The 21,348-nt window shown below is 39.0% G+C and overlaps 1 protein-coding gene across 1 annotated transcript in view; it reads right to left on the bottom strand.

Moving 5' to 3' along the window:
- The window catches only part of Myo3a (myosin IIIA), a 186,403-nt gene that overhangs the window by 33,806 nt on the left and 131,249 nt on the right, over positions 1–21,348 (bottom strand). Inside the window, exons 21-27 of the mRNA XM_032884634.1 lie at positions 18,768–18,897; positions 16,967–17,046; positions 16,453–16,530; positions 13,566–13,771; positions 7,464–7,575; positions 4,943–5,105; positions 3,362–3,485 (exon numbers count right to left, since the gene is read on the bottom strand). Coding sequence (XP_032740525.1) covers positions 3,362–3,485; positions 4,943–5,105; positions 7,464–7,575; positions 13,566–13,771; positions 16,453–16,530; positions 16,967–17,046; positions 18,768–18,897 — 893 coding nt within the window. The remainder of the gene's footprint in view (positions 1–3,361; positions 3,486–4,942; positions 5,106–7,463; positions 7,576–13,565; positions 13,772–16,452; positions 16,531–16,966; positions 17,047–18,767; positions 18,898–21,348) is intronic.

The raw sequence follows: 21,348 nt of genomic DNA on the forward strand, positions 1-21,348 counted from the left end.
TCTGAGTGGTGTGAGGTAGAAATCTTAGGGGTATTTTGATTTGCATTTCCATGATGAGTGCTAGGATTATACAGTTGTGTTGCCACTCCTGGATTTTTGTGGTAGTGGAAATTAGAACTCAGTTTCTTATTCTTGTATGGAAATCACTTTGCTTTGCATTCTTTCTATCTGTCCTATCTGTCTGTCAGTCCATCCATCCATCCATCCATCCATCCATCCATCCGTCTGTCTATCTTAGTCTTTATATGGTTTATAAAAGCACATAACTATATATCAATGGGGTGCTATGTGATGTTTTATACATTTATATAATACCCAATCAGATTAATTCTACTCATCTCAAACACGTATCAGTTTTTTATGGTGAAAATATTCAGTATGCTTGCATGTTTTCAGTGTCTGATTGTGTGATCAATCTGTCCAATGTCAAATATTCTAGATTATGTTTGGACAGTTTCTTATTAACACATGGTTACCTTAAAGGGAACTTGTAGACAGTAAATTTCTAATCATAGCACCTGTATTTGTAATAACCAGAAACTAGAAACAACTTAGATGTACCTCAATCAAATAATGGATAAAGAAAATGTGGATACATTTACATAATGAAGTATGACTCATCTGTTAAAAAGAAAACATCATGAAATTTGCAGGCAAATGGATGGAACTAGAGAAAAGAAAATATCCCAAGTGACATATACCAGACCCAGAAAGGCAAAGTGGTATGTACTCACTTTTAAATGGATACTAACCACTTAAAGGTTAAAGGGTCACCATGTTAAAATCCATAGTACCAAAGAAACTAAGTAAAAAGAAGGGCTTAAGGGGGATGAATGGCTCTCTCTGGGAAGGAGAAAAGGAAGAGATATTGCAGGAGGACTGACTGGGCTTGGGTGAGGATAGTATTAGGAGGGATCAGGTTAGGAGAAGATGGAGAGAGACAGTACTGGGAAAGCCAACTGGAATTGGGAGGCATCTCAGAATGAGCTAGAAACCTAGTGCAATGAAAACTGCCAGCAATCGATGAGAGTGACCCTAGCTAAGATTTCTAGCAGTGGAGGATATGGAGCCTGAACTGGTCATATCCTGTAACCAGGCAAGACTTCCACTGCAGGGTTGGGGACACCAAACCAGCCCCAAAACTTAGACATACATCTTGTGCTGCCTACAAGATGTGCTGGGGTAAAGGAGGCACAGAAATTGTGGGAGTGACCGGCCAGCCAATGACTGTTCCAGCTTGAGACCCATGTCACAAGAGAGCCCACTCTTGACACAACCTAGGGGGACAGGATCCAGAGGCTGGATAGCCCAAAGACGTAGGATAGAACTAAACAGAACATGAAAAAAGCCAATGAAATGATCCCTAATGATGCTCATAGACTGAAGCCTAGCATAATCATCATCAGAGGGGCTTCATCTAGCAACTGATGGGAGCAGATGTGGAGACCCACAGCCAAGTGTTTGGCAAAGCTCAGAGAATCCTTCAGAGGGTGGTAAAAGGGAGTGTCGGAACCAGAGGGGTCAAGAACATCAAAGAAAACACAGAATCAACCATCTTAGACTCTTAAGGACTCACAAAGACTGAACTGACAATCAGGGAGACTGTGTGGGTTGGACTAAGGTCCGCTACATATATGTTATGGTTGTGTGTAGTTTGGTTTTCTTGTGGGGCTCCTAACATTAGGAGCACGGACTGTCTCTGAGACCCTTCTGCCAGCTTTTGGGACCCCCTTTCCTCCTACTGGGTTGATTCATCTAGTGTTAATATGAGGGAAGGTGCCTAGTCTTAGTGCAACTTGATATTCCATATTTGGTTGATATCAATGGTGTGCCTGCCTTTTTCTGAAGAGAAATGAAGGAGTGGATGGAGGAAGGAAGGAGAGAAAACTTTTCTGGATGTAAAATATGAGCAAAGAATAAATAAAACAATTTTAATCAGTGTTTATATGCTGAAAACAAGTCCTTGGTGTCTGCAGAAGAAAGACAGAAGCAAGTTGGTATATAATTGAACTGTAGATTTCTTTGATACATGCAATGTCTACAAGCAGTCAAAGTATTAAATTTAGTCCGTCTTTCTTCCATCTCCTATCTGCCACCTGTTTATATTTTTCTGACTCCTGTCATATAGGTCCTGCTCCTGAGGCAGACTTGGGGTCTCTGTGGAGTGAACAGGCCAGTTTCACATCATTTGGATCATTACAGGCAACGTCAAAGGGCACACATACAGGTCTCTGAGCACACAGAAACCTGAAAATATAAGATGTCTCCACAATCTAAATCAACATTGATGTTTCTTGAGTAAGGAACTGAGACTGGCCTGTGTGATATGGGGGTGTGTGCATGAAGGGAGGGGCGGTAACAAGCTCCCATAGCTCACTGCTGCATGAGTTTTGGGTGTGAGAATAACACATGTTGTTGAGTGGAGATGAAAGGACTCCATCTTAGTAGCTTGCCTCTTCCTCAGCTAATTCTGATGTCGAAGACAAAGGGTAAGGGGCTAAGTGTAGAGTGGCCTTCATGTCTCCAGAGAACCGTTTACTCATATTTTCATCAGTTCATCTTACCATGTGGATCAAAGCTATTTTACCTCCATTTATCTGTAGTAATCAAGACAGAATTCTCTACACTTTGTCCCTCCATGCTCTTTGCATAGTTAAATGACATTTTCCCTTATATAATACTACTAAGGATTGAACTCAGGGCTTTAATTATACCAGGTAAGTGCTTCACCATAGCTATGCGTATATATATATATATATATATATATATATATATATATATATATATATATATATAATCTAGCCAACTTAACTAGCAATTTATTGGTCATATTCTTTTTTAAGATGCTGTGAGTCATTCGAGAATAAGGATTTGTTTCTTCCATCTCTGTATCCCCACTACCTAACATAAAGTCTGATGAATAAATGAATTCTTGTGCTTCTTCTAATAGGTTCTTTGGAATCATACATAGGAAGGTTCATGGGAGGAAAAGGCAGGTGGTGATTACAACTTAGAACTGTTGGCCTATTGGCTGCTGTGCCACAGGAATAAATGGTAAGGGTCAGGGCCATTTACATGGGAATGGAGATGTTACTGTGGATGTCAAGAGAATTATTACCAAGGGACATCCCAACATTAAAGTAGAACTGCAGAGAGCTGTTCCCTAAATGTCATCATGAGCATAAGATGCCCACAGACTCACAAGAGGACAAGGTGGCTATGCATTTCACTGGTATTTGATAAATCAGTATCAGAAACCCAGACAGGAGCAACAAACACTGGGAACATTATTCTATGATCACCATGTCTTATTCTAAGACACCATGTTGACCAAATAGTGTCAGAAAGAACATTATTGTACCTTTTAGTTTCAAAGTTTTTCTTGTAGTCAAATTCCTGATCCTTGGCACGGACACTCATTCCTGCTGTGCTTTGCACGTTAGATGTCTTTTTTCCTTGTTTTCGCAAGAGATGTCTTCTTGCAGCTGAAACCCATATGGAGCAAAGGACTGGTTATCAAAAGCAATAAAAAAATATCAAATGAATGCAAGCCAGTAGTTCTAACCATCATTGTCACAGAGGAAAATGAAAGTAAAGATGCCAAACAGATCAGTTCTTTCTTCTTTTAAAGATGGGTTCATTAACAAGACTATTTTTGATATAGAGTACATAAATGGAATCTCCATGGAACTACAGAGGCAGACACCGAGAGCATGGAAAACAGCATGCTCCTTCACTTGAAGTTATCCCCTTTTCTGCTATGTCCAGTTCTTTATAGAGAAGGCCCTATTTATCTGTGTGTTTAGTCTGGACATTTTCACCAATTACCCCCAGGAGTCATATATATTTCAGAATTTCAAAGTTTCATTTAATTTAGAAAGGTAACATGGAGTACCTATATATCCAGTAACATTCCTGTCTGGAGAGCTTCTCAGAGCAAAACTCAGGCCCATTTCTTCACAACAGTAGACTATTCTTATAACTTGGAATGAAGGAATAACTAAATAGCCTTACTTCTTATCAGGATACATTTAACTGACATGTGACTTATGAAAAATCTTTTAAATCAGAGCTCTGTGCATTTCAGAGCTGAGTATGAGATCCCAAAGTACTTTAATGTTTTGGGAGGAAATGAACAGTTTGAAATCCCCAAAAAGAAACGGTGGCCCATTACTGACTGATGGAACTGGGAATAGAACATGGGTTGTTTGACAGTTAGCTACTGTGTTTCCCATGTGAATGTTCTTCAGAATGTGGCTGTGTATGTCAGTGAGCTAAAATCAATTTAGTGAGCCCAGGCTAGCACCTAAAACAAAACAAAACAAAATAGATCAGAGGTAAATGTCAGAGTGAAAGTAAGGTACATTTTTCATTATGGTAATTTGGACAATTAAAAAAATATTGTGGCAAGTCATCCCAGGCATGATTTAAATTTATATCTGTCTTTAGAGGCAAAAATAGCAAAATCCAAAATCTATCCATATATTTTAATAAAAATTTGTTCAATATGGTTCTATATATAACTTTTATGAATTAATACAGAGAAATGAATGCCCTTTAACAAAATAAAATTTAATTAAATTGTCAAAAAATTATGAAAATTGTAACCTTTGGAATAGAGTTTGAAGAATCTTATCACCTTATGAGTAATGCTATTGTAATGTGGTTTTTGAGACCCACAATTAATCCAATTGTTTGCCACATCAAGCAGGATAGGTCAACTGTGTTTCATTAATCCTTGACAGGAAACTCAAAACCTTAAATTATTTGATTTAAGACAAAAATATTTACTCAAATATTAAAAGTGTCAATCAGTGTAACAATCTAATTTACAGCAGCACAGGAATAAAGACATGTCACATGAGAATCAGAGGTCTGTGCATAAGAAGATCCAGTTTTTACATTGGAAGATCACCCTGGTGATCTACCAGGAAGATCTTACCTGACTGTATTATTACAGCACTAGTCTTCCTCTTCTGCTGTAGTTCTTGGTATCTTTTGGCACCCAAGAATGCTCTGACACTGGCTTGAATCAAAACAAGCTTGTCAATGGCTTCCTTTCGCATTAGATTCAACTGTTCTACATGATAATATTTAAGGAACACCTTAAGAGAATTAAAATAAAATACAGTAAGATCATGACACATAGATGTCACATAGATGTATAGTGGCCGTGCATTAGGTTTAAAGAACAGATTGTATGTTGAACCTTTTTGGGTTGTAGAAGACATTATTTGCTTCTTGGGCTTTTCTGTTGCTTAGATTTTGATGCTTAAAGAAAACTTGTCTTTGAGAAGAAAATAAAACATAGACTCATGAAACTCTGGGGTTCTTTGGATCTGATATTTATCATCATATATTTATCATCAAATATTTATCATCATATATTCTGGGTGGATCTCATTTTCATACTTAAAACATTTAAAAGACAATGCTGTTTCCCAAATTTTAAAAGAATCATACAAATCTACCTGTAAATTAAAGAAAGGGCAGTTTGATCACAAACTATTCATTTATCAAATGATTTATAAAACATTGTATTTCTTTATCTGCTGTATTTTCTTTATTTACAAAGATGAATATGGCAGGGGACTTTCAAGGCATTGTCAGTGGGGAAAATGAGGCAGAGAGAGGGTCTCAGCGGAACCAACAACTTTCTTAACAGACTGAACAAGAGTTGACTTCAGATCATTCTAAAGTTAACTTGAACTTGAGACCAAAGGCATTTTGCACACCTAAGATTTTTACCTTTACCTATCCCTTAAGGGAATAATATATTACTTTTTTTAATGGATAAATTCATCAACAAAGATTACTGCAAAGAGTTCATTGTGCCCATCAAGAAAATTACTTAAAATCAAATGTTATAGCTGAGTCATAAGATCTGGTAACCTTGACTGTAGAACTCTCTCAGCATGCCATTGAACATGGGGGCCTGGCACCAAAAGCAAACAGTTCAGCATTATGGATTTTGATTGAATTCAATTTTAATTTCTACAGGATTCTAGATGTTAATATATTTAGTCCATTCTGTTGTTGACAATTCATTTAAAATTCAATGTGTTTAAAAAGGTCATCATTTTTTTGCATAGCATTAGAAATGCTCTTATATTAAACACTTTTATCCATGTTAATGAGTTGGAAAGGTGAAGTGGAAAAATACAAATAGCTTTAAAATGCTACTTAAATATCATGCAGACTGGGTAGGCAAAGGGCCTTTTTACAAGTTAAAACTCCATTTGAAGTCACACATGCATTTCTGACCATAAATGATGAGGTTTTAGCCTGACAGAGTTCATCCTTGTGAGCATTTAAAAGAAAACAGACTGAATAAAATATATATCCTCTAAGCACCTTGAATTCTCCTTTATCAAATATCAAAGTGTTACTGATGATCAGAAAAATCCCTTAAATTGTCACATGGATTCTCTGAATATCATGAAATTCTCTCCCCTCCTCCTAAGCTCAGGACACAATACTCAGACTTCTTAGCAAATGAGGGTGTGTGTTTTGGTTGATGGGGTGGCTCATAATAGTTATTCTTGAATGGTCAATCTGTGAGTATTTCCTTCCTTTAGCTTTGTTGTTTCCCCATCCTGTCTTGGGGGGTTATCTGATATACATTCAAGATACAATTAGAATGTACTGGCACTTACCCCACCTCAAGATGTTCTAAGCACATGTGCCTTTTTCCATCTTCAAGAAGTTGTTTTTGTTTTTAAAGTTTTGTTCTCTAAGAGGTTAAATAAGATCCCCAGGCTCCCAAATTTAATAATATATGTACCAGTATTCAAATGTATAGTGACTCTCATGATGATGCTTAATATTTTACTTGAGATACATTTCAAGTTTATAATAGATACCAAATAAGAATTTAAAAAAGAAGAGAGAAGCAGAAATCCCATTCTGATCTTTACTCTAGCTTTCTGACTGCTTGGAAGTGATAAGAAGCAGTTGTGTCTCTGTGAGTTCAAGGCCAGCCAGGACTATAAATTGACTTTCAGGCCATTGAGGAATACACAGTGAGATCCTAGTCCCTTCCATAGATAAACACATCAGTTTGCCTGCAATACCATTTGAAGTTAAGTGTATTTATTGCCAGTGTCATTGGGATTTTTCTTTTGAATAAATAATTTAAATAAAAATTTCTCATACTGTTTATATCAGGTTTGCCTATGGGCATGTTTGTGGAACTTTTTATTTTTTTAAATTTTTTTCGATTTTTAACTGATAGAAAAGACCTAGCCCATTGTGGGCAGTGTCATTCCTAGGCAGCTGGTCCTGAGCTTTATAAAGATCAAAAGTGTTTTTATCTTCATTAAGGAAGGCTATATGAATTACGTTTCATCCCCAATTTTACATATTTTGTAACAAAACTCATAATAGTTTCAACCATAGTAAAATGTTACAACTCCTATAAATCCAGTCATAATTTCCCCATTAAAATTATATGAAAACATTACTTTCGTTTTTCCAAGAGCCCAATTATCAAGACCAGCCTTTTCCAAAATGGTAGCACAGGTGTCTGGGCTCACTGGGGGCTCTTCACTCGATTTGTAGCAGAGAACATAGTACCTGAAAATGATAAAAATGACTGGTTGGTTTGTGCAGTGGTACAACATCTCAGCTGTGGTAGCCACCCAGGAGCTCTGTTAGGTTGAAGGGATGAAATTCCCAGATTTAATGCTTGTCTTCCTTATATATCTCCAGAATGACAGCAAAGTAAGACAGATACAAACTGAGAGCCATTTGTAGTTTCCCTCCTGTGGTTGCTCTCCATTGGTTCATATACTTCATATATACGAAATCGTTTAATACTCATAAGCACATGAAAATAGAATGTTTACGATCTGTGTGTGCAGATCACTAGAAAGTCACATTGAAAGCTTACATAACTTAAGTCACATTGAGGATAAATATTTAGAAAATGACAAGATTGGAGTTCATGTGAATTTGACTTTAAAGTGCAGATATTCATTGTGATGGCTAAACTGGCCTTCACTAGTTGAAGGCAATTGAAGAAGCGCTTGCATCAGATTTGCATATGCATATGCGCATGTCTGTGGGGCATTTCCTCATTGCTAATCCATTTAGGAAGGGCCACTGTGAGTGGTATCATTCCCTAGGCAGGTGGGCCTGGGCTGAATAAGAAAACTAGCTGAATGTGAACCTAGGAACACACTATTAAACAGTATTTCTGTTGGTTCTCCCTTCAAGCTCTTGTCTTGAGTGTCTGCCTTGACTTGTCTCAATGATGGACTAAAACCTATAGGCTAGAATAAACCTTACTTCTCCAAGTTGTTTTTTTGTCAAGGTTTTATCACAACAACAGAAAAGAAACTAGAATCTACTATACTACCCTGCCATCAATGAACTGTGCTCAGGAGATTGTGAGCAAAACGATTGTGAATAGATATCACTATGAAGTGGAGCTCCTTTCTCTGGATCTGAGGATAGGGCTCATTTGGGAAAAAACAAAACCAGTAAAACTATGTTACAGTTTAGAGTTCACATATCTTTGATGGCCCATGTGTTAAAGACCTGTTCTGTGGAACATCTTTTGGATGACTGCAGAAATCCTCAGATCCAGTGGGAAGTCTTTGCGTTTTTGGGGATGCACACTTAAAGAGATTTCTGGGACCACCATCCCCTTCCTTTTCCATTTTTCTTTGTTCCCTGGCTTTGATGAAGCACCTTGTTTGGTTTCAACATGTAAGTGTGATGTGCAACCGTAGGCCCAAAGACGTTGAGCCAACAAGTGGATTGGAAGCCTGAACCAACCTTTTATCTTTATTAGTTGGCTATTTCAGGTGGTTCATTATGATTGGTGGAAAGCTGATACATATGCCTAGTGTCTTATGCAAATTAAGATCATATTGGGTACCAGGAATCTTGCTAAGGTAGAGCGGGTCTGAGACCCTGATACTTGGGTACCCACCCGAGACAGTAGGTGCCTCTCTGCTTCCTGCCAGATTCCTGGCCTGGAACACATGTCCATACTCCACACGTTGGTCATGTAGCCCAGAAAAGTTTTCCAGGCTAATGAGGTTTCTAGAGCCCCAAGGGTTTAACTAATAAGCTTCCTTTCCCAGACACTCCTCCCTGCAAAAGGTATTTAATCTCTGGTCCACCCTGAGGAGGTGGTATGCACCCATTTTCCATGATGAGCAGTCAATAAATGATATGGGTAAACATGGACTGTCTCTTCCACCGAGAATCACTGTGGGGAGCATGGAGGCCTTTGCCTACACAGCCACAGCCTAAGTCTCCCATAGACGGCCTCTCTGTGCTTCCAGACAACCACAACCAAGCTAAGGACAATTTCTGATGAGCTAAGGCAGAGTTCACATTTCCTGGCCCAGGCTAGTTGCTGTTCAAAGCCCAGGCTAGTTGCGGTTCAAAGCTTGTGGGCCTCCAAAGGTCCTGGCCCATGGACCCCTCAATCCCATTCCTGACTCTTCTGTACAGCGCCCCAGCAGTAACTGGGTACCTTGGAGCCAGGGAACCCCAACTTTGGCTGCACCACATCTTAGACTGCATTTTCCCACCCCTAGTGGGATGGTGCTCTGTGCTTCCCTAAAATGGCTGCACATAAGATAAGCACAGTCAAGCTCCCCACGTTTCGCTTCCCTGAGTGGACTGCAGAACTACATTACCTTAGGGTTGTTTTCTGGTAAAGCAGAAAAGCTTATCTGTAGTCACTGAGAAAAGGTTTGGAGAGTTCTCCATCTGGGGAGGATTAGTCAGTGCCAGAGAGCTATGAAGTCCTACTGAGTAAGCTCCAGGGGACCTTTCTAAATTATTCTGCCTTATGAACAGTCTCTGATGAGTTAGGTGACAGCTTTCAAAACAGTGACAGAGAAAAGATTTAGCCTTTTATTTCTGGTACTTCCTGTTGTTTATAACAGAGATTTATTTTCCCTCTACTATATCCATAGCTTTTACCTTCTTTCAGATTTATCACATAGAAATCTGCTATTTTATCATGGGGCTTTGAAACATAAGTAATTCTGTTTATCCCCCCAACACAAGGTTTCTCTGTGTAGCCTTGGCTGCCCTTGAACTCACTCAGAGATCCCACTGACACCACTGCCCATCTAATTCTCACTTCTTAATTTCTAAAGAAATAATTTGCCTACAACCAATGCATCACCAACACAATGGATTTAGTTTTCCTTGTGGTCTATACTACAAAACCATGGGTATTTTGAAAGCATAAAGTTCATACCTTTTAACTCAAATGGTTGCCTCATTTTCTCTCTTGTTACTTCACTAATGCCTACTCTTCCAATCCAACGTAATCCAAATCCACATAGGTTATTGGCACATCGTTTTTAATTGGGACCCCAATAGCTTCCTTTCCATTTCCTTTTCACTTCACTCGCTAGTCCCATGAGGTAAGCAGTTTTTCTTGAATACATAACCTGGTGAGCCATTACAGTGACCTGTATAAAACCCTACTTCCTGTCTTCCCTACTAACTGCATCCTCTGGCAGATCTTGGTTTGTGAGTCCTCATCTTGACATTTTAATGTAATGGTCCTTCGCCCTGTAGACTCTTGAATTGTGCATACCAGACTCATGAACACATTGTCATTTACTAAATTGCTTGTTAACTTCCTCTGTCTTTGGCTTTGATAATCCTAATCAGATTGCCAATTACTGAAGATAAGCCAGTTTTGAAACTGTCTTTACAGTTCTTAGCACAGTAGCTTAGCACACATATATTAGTAATAGTACTGTATTAGTAATACTTAAGGAGAAGGTGGAAAAGACCAATTCGTAGATGATCATTATAATGGTTAATATATGTTTGGCCCAGGGGAATGTCAGTATTTGGAGGTGTGGCCTTGTTGGAGTGGGTGTGTCACTGTGGGCATGAGCTTTAAGACCCACTCCTAGCTACCTGGAAGCCAGTATTCTGCTAGCAGCCCTCAGATGAAGATGTAGAACTCTCAGCTCTTCTTGCACCATGCCTGCCTGGATGCCGTCATGCTCCTGCCTTGATGGTAATTAACCTCTGAAACTGTAAGCCAGCCCCAATTAAATGTTGTCCTTATAAGAGTTGCCTTGGTCATGGTGTCTGTTCACAACAGTAAACCCGTAACTAAGACACTGATTCATTGATTTATTTAGTAATTTACTTAAGAAGTGATTTACTGCTTATTGCCAAGCATGACTCCAGTAGCTGCCAGAAACAGAATGACCTGAAGAGATAACTAAATAGATGAAACAACAGTTGTTACCTTTGGCAACCTGGGGGCAAAAGCTTACACCTGTCATATGCCTTTAGAAACCAGACTCCCAAGCTGACTGCCATATATGCTACACTTCTGGGAAAGTCCCACTTGATTGATTGTTCTACTTTGTGGTTTCATAACATAAAATGTAAACTGGATATGGACTGAAGTCTTTCAGGAGCTATAGGTCCTGGGTTGAGTCCTCTGGTGAGTATGTCTCCTCTCTTTCACTCTTGGTGGTGTAAGAGTGTTTACTCAAGAGAGATTCTTGTAACAATATTTATATTAACATTTAAGAAAGGTCTACTTTCCTCATGACATGAAATACATGATAACAAATCAGATTTTAATTTTAACCTCAAAACTCCTTTACATTTAATATTTTTAGGTTATGCACAGTCATGAACAGAACTATTTATATACTGACTAAATAAAATTTCCAATATTTTAAGATTTCTCATTTAGGTACATATTTGAGACTGAGCTAAAGAAAATAAAAGTAAATTCAATTCTATTTCTGAACTCTAAAATTTAAATGTATACAGTTGACTTAAACATCTATAAAAACCCTTTAATATAAAATCCAGAATATAAATAATATATACATATACATATATATATATATGTATATATATCATGAAAAAGTGGCAATGTCTTCTTGATTTCAGGGCATTGTAAAAAAAAAACTGCCTTTATTTTCCTTTTTGTATTTTTAAAGAAAAAAAAAGCTATGGTGAATGGCTGAAAAAAGAAGAGAATCATCAGAAAGAATTTTCACTACACTGAGTCTTAGACACTCTTATAGGTCGGGTAGGAAGTGTTCCCCCAAAGGCACAGGTGTTGAAGGTTGATCTGTGTCTGGTGTAGTGGTGTTGTTGAAAGGAACTGGATCACAAGGATACTAACTTGTCAGTGTGAGAGCTGATGGGCTGTTAGGAGTCGGGATCTCATTGGAGGAAGCAGCTACTTGAAGGCATAGAGGCAGATTCCTGCATCCAAAGGGTGTACTATTCTTGCTCCTTTCTTCCACTACACCTTCCTATCGTAAAGCTTCTACCTTGCTACAGGTCTGAAAGCAATGTAGCCAGCTGACCACTGGGCAAAACCACTGAACCTGGCAGCCTAGGCAAATGTCTCCTTTATCAAGTTGCTTCTCTCCAGTATTTATCACAGTGACAGACTACCAACAGTTATGTAGGCTATGTAAAAGACAGCACGAAACATCTTTCTTCTCCTTCTCCTTTTCCTCCATCTCCTCCTCTCCTTTTCCTGTTTTATCTTCCTCCTCATTATTTATTATTATTATTTACTTATTATTATTATTGGTGGAGGCATGTAATCAGAATTTGTTGAGCAATCAGAAACAAAGCTTTGTTTTGTTCCCAATCTTCCTTTGCATACTTTAAAAAGAAAGACTGGAGATTTTACTGATGGAGAATTCTTTAAACATTAAAATTTCCTGAAATTGCAGAATATCTAAAACTTGAAATTTCTTTAAATATGATGATGAACAGAAATGACAGGATTGACAAGTATCACAAACATGGGCATTTAGAATATTAAATATTTAAAATATTGAACCTTAGCATCATCACTAATGTATTGGTTAAAATACATTTGCTATATAAAAATTTAATTTTATAATAATTTTAAGTGTTAAGAACTCTTTGCACTTAATGGATTCTTTCTTAAATTAGAAAAGATTAAATTGACATATAAATTTAATTGACTTTCTATATCTGCCAAGTCTCCATAGACATGACAATATTCAACTTGATCATTATAACCATTCTATCAGATGGTCATAGCAGACTTAGGAGGTGAGGAAACGGAAATACCACAGGGGCCAGTGTTTCCTAACCCAGCATTGAGTCTGGAGAGCTTTGTTGTGGGAGCAGCCTCTGAGCTGTAGACACCTTGATTAGCTGCATACTGAGCTCCTACCCTTCAGGTGGGAGTACCCACCTCTAAGGCATGGCATTCCCAAATGTCTCCAGATACTGGTAGGTATCTTTTGAGGTACCTACTTCAGAACTGTTGGTGTAGTCCCATCGCTACATAGCAAGAGGTAGCATTGGGCTGAGAACTCAGATCTCTCAGCTCTTCAGTACAGAAACTTAGACCCTTGACCCTCCAGCATCTACTTCCTAGAGCCCACCAGATTCTCCCAGACTCAACTAATAATAGCTACATTCTCTTTTTACCACCTGAATAAAATGCTTCCTCCATAGGCTGCCTAGACTAGTCACTGTTTTATGTTCTTCAATCCTCCTGAAGATTTTTAAAAATATAGACAGCACAATGGAAACTTAGAGCATCCACGCACCTCTTTATAAAGTTAGCAAACAGTATCCGATGTGAGTAACCAAGCCTTCGAATTCTTGCTGTTTCCAAAATCCCGGTGCAGCGCAGCTGCATCAGAACTTTCTCTTTGTCATACTTTCTTGCCTGTCGCTCATTATTTGGCTTGATGCAACGGACAAAATGAGGCTGGCCCACCACCATTTTAGATAACAAATCCATCAGGGAGTACTGTAACATACAACAAGAATCAGTTTCACTCCATGATCCTTAGAAAGTCTGAGTTTGTAGGTCTTCATTTTTATTACAAGGTTACAGTTTTTTAAAAATTAATGTTACAAATGGCTAATCACAGCAAGTGGAAAAAGATCTGAAATAATGAAGATCAGTCCTCCAAATATTACAGATTCAGTGATAAACATGTAGAGGCAATAACTAGGAGGTTGCCTACAAACTCTTAAAGTAGCACTAATTAAGCGATAAATGTATTTACTTACTTTTACATACTTTCTAAGTAATTATATCCTATCAACCAAACATACCAGATTACAATATCGAGACACACAATTTGGATAATTTACTTTATATGCTAATTTCCTTGTCCTACTCTGTCTTTGTAGAAAGTGTAAGAAGCAAACACTTTAATTTCTGTTGGAATCGTCTAGTTTAAAATTAGGGCAGAGAAGTTAGTTTCCTATATAGGACACATATAAAAATAATCAAAGGGATATGCGTTTAACAATTACACCGTGTTATAGTTTATTATCAAATTGATTTGGGGAGAATATTTTACTAATATAGATATTAAAACTATTTTCTGTACCAATGCTTTATTAAAATAGTAACTGCTTATCGGTCAATTAAGGATAACCTATTAGGATTAACGGAGTCCATTAAAAGTGGAACCTCAGTAAAGTAATCATCCCTAAGACTAGGATCAGGATCAGAACTTCCCGGCAAGAGAGAGAAGAGACACAGCATGGCAGACCGGGTTTTAGTGTTAGAAGCACACATATCTAGAGCCCCAGCACCAGTGCAACCCAGATACTGAAGTTAGACAAATCTGCTGCACTGCATACTTTCCTAGGGGACCAGCTCAGATGTCACCCTCCTAACCAGTTGCATCTGCCAGTCAGAAGTCCTCTCGTTATATTATCTGTGAGTCGTCCTTCCTTTAGTCTTCCAAGCACTGGAATCCAAAGGTGACAAGGGCTGCTGGCTTTCTGAGCAATTTAGGCACCTGGAGTTTCTTAGAACTAAGGCATAGTCACCCTTGTTCCATTCCAGTCAGCAGAATAAAAAAAAAAATAGCTCGAGAGCATATTACAGACTGCATGGAATTCTCCTCTGTCAATTTTTACTTCAGCCCTATGATGAATATGATCTCATGCCCTGATCTGATTTAACATACACACGGTGTTTGATGTTAACCACAGTGGTATGATAATGGTGTGGACACATAACTTAAAAAATAAACTAGTCTGCCTGTAAGTATGTTTAGTGGTTTGCATGTGCTTCCTTGACGACATAATGGCACTTATTAGGAGTGGACATAGGCTGTAAGCGTGTACGTGTGCCAAGCAATATTCAAGGAGGATTTGATGGTGTCTGCTATAGACTTAGGGCCGGGAGAGCATACATATTCTCATATACATGAGTATTCAGACAGCTTAGAAAGTGGCTCATGACTCCATTACAGAAATGCCTAGGTTCACTAGACACCAATAGTATGTTCAATTTGATTGCATCCCCATCTTCCATAGTAAGTGACATTACTAGTGATTAGGTGGCATTTTCTCCACCATTCTGGTTGGCTGGTTCAGAAGAGATAAGTGAAGCTGGAACTAAACTGGGAGTGGTTACCTCAGGTGCTTTAACACAGGGAGGAAGAGTGCTTCCTTCCTTTTCTTTCTCCCATAAAGTCCAAGGAAGGTCACCTTGCTCTTAAGCCCTGGTGTGCTCCTATGTCTGGTGATCTCTTCCTTGCCCCACTCCTATAATGGGCTCTCTCCTCCTGCTCAAGGTATCGGTTTGTGTATGTGAAAGGAAATATGGACCGGAGAGCCATGCTCAATCTTGCCCCATCTGTCCGTCTCAAAACCGTTCAAGGGCATTGAATTAAAAATCCTCCTTTTAAAAAATTTATATTTATTCTAGTTGGAGTTCATTTGCATGCACAGACACATCTATCTACCTTCTATCTGTCTGTCTATCTGTCTGTCTATCTATCTATCATCTATCCATCAACCCATGCATCCATCCACCCACCGATCCACCCATCCATCCATCCATCCATCCATCCATCCATCCATCCATCTATCTATCTATCTATCTATCTATCTATCTATCTATCTATCTATCTATCTATCTATCTATCTACCTATCTATCTTTCAAGATAGGGATATCACTATGCAGCCCAAGCTGTCCTCCGTCCTCCACCTTACAGAGATTTGTCATCCCCTGCCTCCTGAGTGTTGGGATTAATGGTATGCACCATTCTCTCTCTCTCTCTCTCTCTCTCTCTCTCTCTCTCTCTCTCTCTCTCTCTCTCTCTCTCTGTTTCAAACAGGGTCCTGGAACTTGCTGCATAGACCAGGCTGGCTTTGATCTTAACAGAGATCTGCCAGCCTCTGCTGGGATTAAAAGCAAGCGCCACCATACCCAGTTCATAAGGAAAAACTAATGAAATTGTAGAATTCCATTACAATTTTCCTGGGGTTCACTACATCACAGGAGACATATCAAAATAAACCAATCCACAAATGAAACTATGTGATAAGATATCCTGTATTCATTGCAGTTAATGGGTACAATAAACATTGCATTTTGCCAGTTATACTTTTTTTTATATCTAACTCATTTAGAATGAACAGTAACCTTAAATACAACGTATCACAGTTTAACATCTTACTCTAAAGTATGATGAGACCGTTTGCGTTTTCACGTTGGTGGTTTCATAGGCATGGCGCGTGACGTCTCTAGTTTCACTCTAAGGAGACCAAAGAAGACAGTGAGGCCTTACCATCTTCTGCACATTGTGATCTACAAGAACTATGTGGTATTTTCCATCATCTTAGTCTAGGTGTTAAATTCACACATTCACACATGTTATTGCTATTTGTACTTTAAGAACTGCTGGGTTAGCCTCATTGGTATATAGACTGGTTCTGTGCAGAACATGAAGGTTTCTGACCTTGGCCACATGCACATTTTTATTTGGCGATTTTATAACATTTGAAGATTAAGAAAAGCTATGTAACAAAGGCATGGTGTTTTAGGAGCAGTCAGTAGAACAATCATAATGTACACATCTGCTAATAGAGAAGAAAAAGCAGAGGGACACAGAGAGCTGTTTGCTTTCAGGGGCACAGAAGCATCACCAAAGGGAGGCATAGACGGGCAGCCCGGGAGTTGCATGATCTTACCTTGGTCAGGTTTGTAGATTTTTCTGAATTCTGCATCTGATAGTTTATTATATTTTTAGTTTTAGAAAGTGGCAAATTACCTATGGGAATGTAGATAACATTAATTTGTCTTTTAGAATCCTTAGCGGCTGGACAATTTTCCACTTATTTAAAGTATTCTGAACATGTTAAGACTCAGAAGTTTGGTTACTTATTTATTCAAATAAGGATAAAGGGAATTATGTGAAAAATAATTTTATCTGTTTTGTTTTTCCAGACAGGCTTTCTCTGTGTAGCCGTGACTATCCTGGACCTCACACTGTAGACCAGGCTGGCTTCAACTTCACAGAGATCTGCCTGCCTCTACCTCATGAATGCTAGAATGAAAGGCACATGCCACTGCAGACAGGCTATAATGAGTCTTTTCCTGTTTTTGCTTTTGTTTCCTCCTCCTCTCCCTCTTCCTCTCTTCCCTCCTCCCCTTCCTGTTCCTCTTCCTCTTGCTCTTCATCTTTTTTGAGAGGATCCTGCTATGTAGTTCAGAATGACCTTATACTCCTGCGTCAGTCTCTTGATTTCTAACGGCACAGACATGTACCACCACACTCAACTACCACACACCCCAAATTCAGAAAAAGAAAGAAAAACCCAACCTCCTCATGATCCAATGGGAAAGATAGAGGTCACTGACAGCTTTCCTCTCAATTATGAGAAGAGATGGGCAGATTATGATGAAAGATGAACTTACTTTGCATTCAAGGTGTGTGTGTGTGTGCACGCATCTGCATGTGTGCATGTTTGTACTTGTGTGTGTGATAGGTAGCTTCTGAGTTTTTTTTCTAATTCAAGCTGGGCTTCACAGTGAGCTCTAAAGTCACATGAAGTGCTTTTAGCGAATCAAATGGGAGTGAAGTCAATATGAACTTTCAGTCTTAGCCTTCAGATGTGTGCTCTGTACCGTTCAAGGCGGTGAAGCAGTGAAGGTTGTAAAAGTCAGCAAATTGAATCACAGCCATCGTTCTTACTTGGGGTGCTATTCTACCAATATTCTGTAGTTTCAATACTTAAATAAAGCTTAATTATTTAAGTATTTAAATAAAACATGACCATGCAGATGACATGCAAAGGGTCCAGAACAAGACTTTTCCATACATGTTTGAGGATATGGAAGGAATTCAAGGGAGGGAGAATAATGTTTTCAACAAATGGTGTTTGGACAGTCACAGAAGGGTTATGGGGAGGGGAGGAGAGATCGCAGGGGCTATGAAGGAGATCATGTGTATGATCAATAAGCTCTCTATTAGTTATGGGGATGTATATATAGGGTCTTTATATATGCAAAAACATCCAATTTTATTGGCTAAATATATCAGTTATACATCAATAAAACTACTAAAAAGTTTACAGAAGTGTTTTAAACTACAATGTGAAAAACTTGAACCAGGTATTTCCCACAATTAATAAAAGTGAGGATGAATAAGGAGAGGAGTAAGGGACAGGATGACATGAATTTAATAAATAGAGATCTTGCCAATACCGTGGGCCATCTCCGGCTCTCTGTTCCAGAAAACAGCAAGCTTTCTTTTGTGGAGAGCGAACTCTTCCGTATTTTCTGGTGAGGTTGTTATATACTTTTCTTTATAAAAACCTTGCTTCTTTATATTACTTTTTTGCCTCTCTTAGGTTAGGAATAAGTGAATATTTAGTGAATTGAAAAATAAACACACACAGAATATTGAGGACGATGGTCACAAATAAATCACATCAATAGAAGCTACTGGATGGGGCTTAGAGGAACTTTTCCGAACATCAACTGTCTTACCTGTTTTGGTCAGAGGGTGGTTGACAAGCTGCCGAATTACACTGTTTTCTGATGACCTCAAAAGCAACACAATATCAGTTGGGAGAGTGTCTCTGTTTTTAGCCAAGAACCCACTAGCACTATAGAGGACCTGTTGATACACAGTGTTGTGGTGATTATTACAACCGGTCACTGTCATTCTCAACGCTTTATGAGAGCTCAGTCCTTTCTGAGCAACAGACATACAAGATTCTGTGTGCAATTCCTTACCGTTTGGTCAGAAGTGTTGTGAATCTGGTATGGTCCTTTTCTTTATTTGGAGGGATGGGAAGATTAGAACCTTCCCCATTTCCCTGAGGACTGGTCCAGCTCTACTGACTTCAACATGAAAGGTCTTACCTAACTTGGAGACTGCATGCTTTAGGGGTATGTTTCTGGAACTTCTAAATAATTTTAAGACTTTAAAATTATGAACACATTCCCAAGATTTCTGATGAATAGCCAAAATGTGTAGTTATGGATTGAATCATGTCAATCAGAACTTGTGTTAAAGATATCTATAGTAGTCACAGAGAGAATAGACTATATGATGATTGGGTGAATTGACATCTGTCTATAAGCCAGGAGAAGAGGCTTCATTAGGCAACAACCTGCTCAGGGTAACTTGGACTCACAGTTTCAGCTTCTAGAATAACAACAGTAAGTTTCTCCTTTTTTGGGCATTCAGCCAGTACTCTTGTTATAAACAAAGAAGGGTAACCAAAATGCAGATGCTTCATTCCTTCTTTAAAAGGGGAACAAAAATATCCATAGGAGGGGATGGGGAGGCAAAGTTTGGAGCAGAGACTGAAGGAAAGGCCATTCAGAGCCTGCCCCATATGTGATCCATATGTATATAGCCACCCAAACTAGATAAGATGGATGAAGCTGACAGGAACTGGATATAGATCTCTCCTGAGAGACACAGCCAGAACATGTCAAATACAGAGGTGAATGTCAGCAACAAACCACTGAACTGAGAATGGGACCCCCATTGGAGGAATTAGAGAAAGGACTGAAGGAGCTGAAGGGGCTTGCAACCCCATAAGAACAACAATGCCAACCAACCAGAACTTTCAGAGACTAAACCACTACCCAAAGACTATACATGTGTTCCAACTTCATATGTAGCACTGAATGCTTTGTTGGGGCACCAGTGGAAGGGGAAGTCCTTGGTCTTGCCAAGGTTGGACTCCCAGTGTAGGGGATTTTGGGGGGGGCGTTAATGGGGGGTGGATGGGGAGGGGAGCACCCATATAAAAGGTGAGGGAGAGGGGTTAGAGGACTGATGGACAGGAAATCAAGAAAGGGAATAACATTTGAAATGTAAATAAGAAATACCCAATTTAATAAAAATGGAAGAAAAAAGTGATTGGATAAAATGATCATAGGCAACTCTTCATTGGCTGTCAAAGCAGCCTTGATTTGGTAAGGCAAACACTAAGAATCAGGAAGGGTTATAATGAAAATATCTTAAGATATATATTTCTTAAAAAATTAAAAAGATAGGTGTATGTATGTTTTGCCCACATGTATGCCCATGCACCATTTTGCATAGTGCCTACCAATGCCAGAAGAGGGCATCACATCCTCTGGAATTGTAGTTACAGACAGTTCTTAGCTGCCATGTGGGTGCTGGGAACCAAGCCCTTTGGTCCTTGGGAAGAGCAGCCAATGTTCTTAAGCACCGAGCCATCTCTCCAGCTCCTCAACTTAAGTGATATATTGTTAATGACAGAGATCACTGGGACATTCTTTGGCCCATGGAAGTGGCCAAATGAATGAAAATATCGACCTTCTCAATTAGTTTATTTGTCAATTATTTCTTGTATCATACATTCTTTCTTGATTTTAATCTTCATATCTCAACAATTATGGCACAGCTCTGAGGAGATGGCCCATTATTCTCCATGAAGGAGAAAGTGTTACCTGGGTATAAGACAATATACCTGAGGTTTGACAGATGTGCAGCTGTGTTACAATAAATGTATGAATGCCTCCCTAAAGTCATGACCATCCATTAGTCAGCTGCATACATCTGAGGCAGCACTACTAGCTGACTACTTCTCTTTGTTTCTCTCTCTCTCTCTCTCTCTCTCTCTCTCTGGCCCCCTTTCTCATTTAGAGCATTGGCTGGAAGTGTTCAGATGAGGAGAGAGGCAGGGGGAGGGAGGAAGAGAGAGGGAGGGAGAGGAAAGAAAAGGGAAGAAACTATGAAAGAAAGCGGGAAAGAGAGAGGAGAAGAGGGGCAGAGAGAGGAGGGAGGGAGAGAGAGATGGAGAGACAGAGAGACAGAGAGACAGAGAGACAGAGAGAGACAAAGAGACTGCCCCAGCACCATTCTTGGACAAAAGGTAAGAGACAGGTCTGGAAAATGACCCAAACTACTGTGTAAAAGAGTAAAATATAGTTAACCACTGCCAGCTAGTCATTGCCATCAGACTGAATGATCAGGAAGATACAGGCTGATAGGAGAATTAGGACCAGATAGAGGCAGGATATTAGGGATATGGTCACCTCATTAGAAATATCTCCCAATAGTTTGGGGTCAGCTCCTCCGATA

The sequence above is a fragment of the Rattus rattus genome, chromosome 14 (genome assembly GCF_011064425.1).
Source record: "Rattus rattus isolate New Zealand chromosome 14, Rrattus_CSIRO_v1, whole genome shotgun sequence".
Classification (NCBI taxonomy): domain Eukaryota; kingdom Metazoa; phylum Chordata; class Mammalia; order Rodentia; family Muridae; genus Rattus; species Rattus rattus.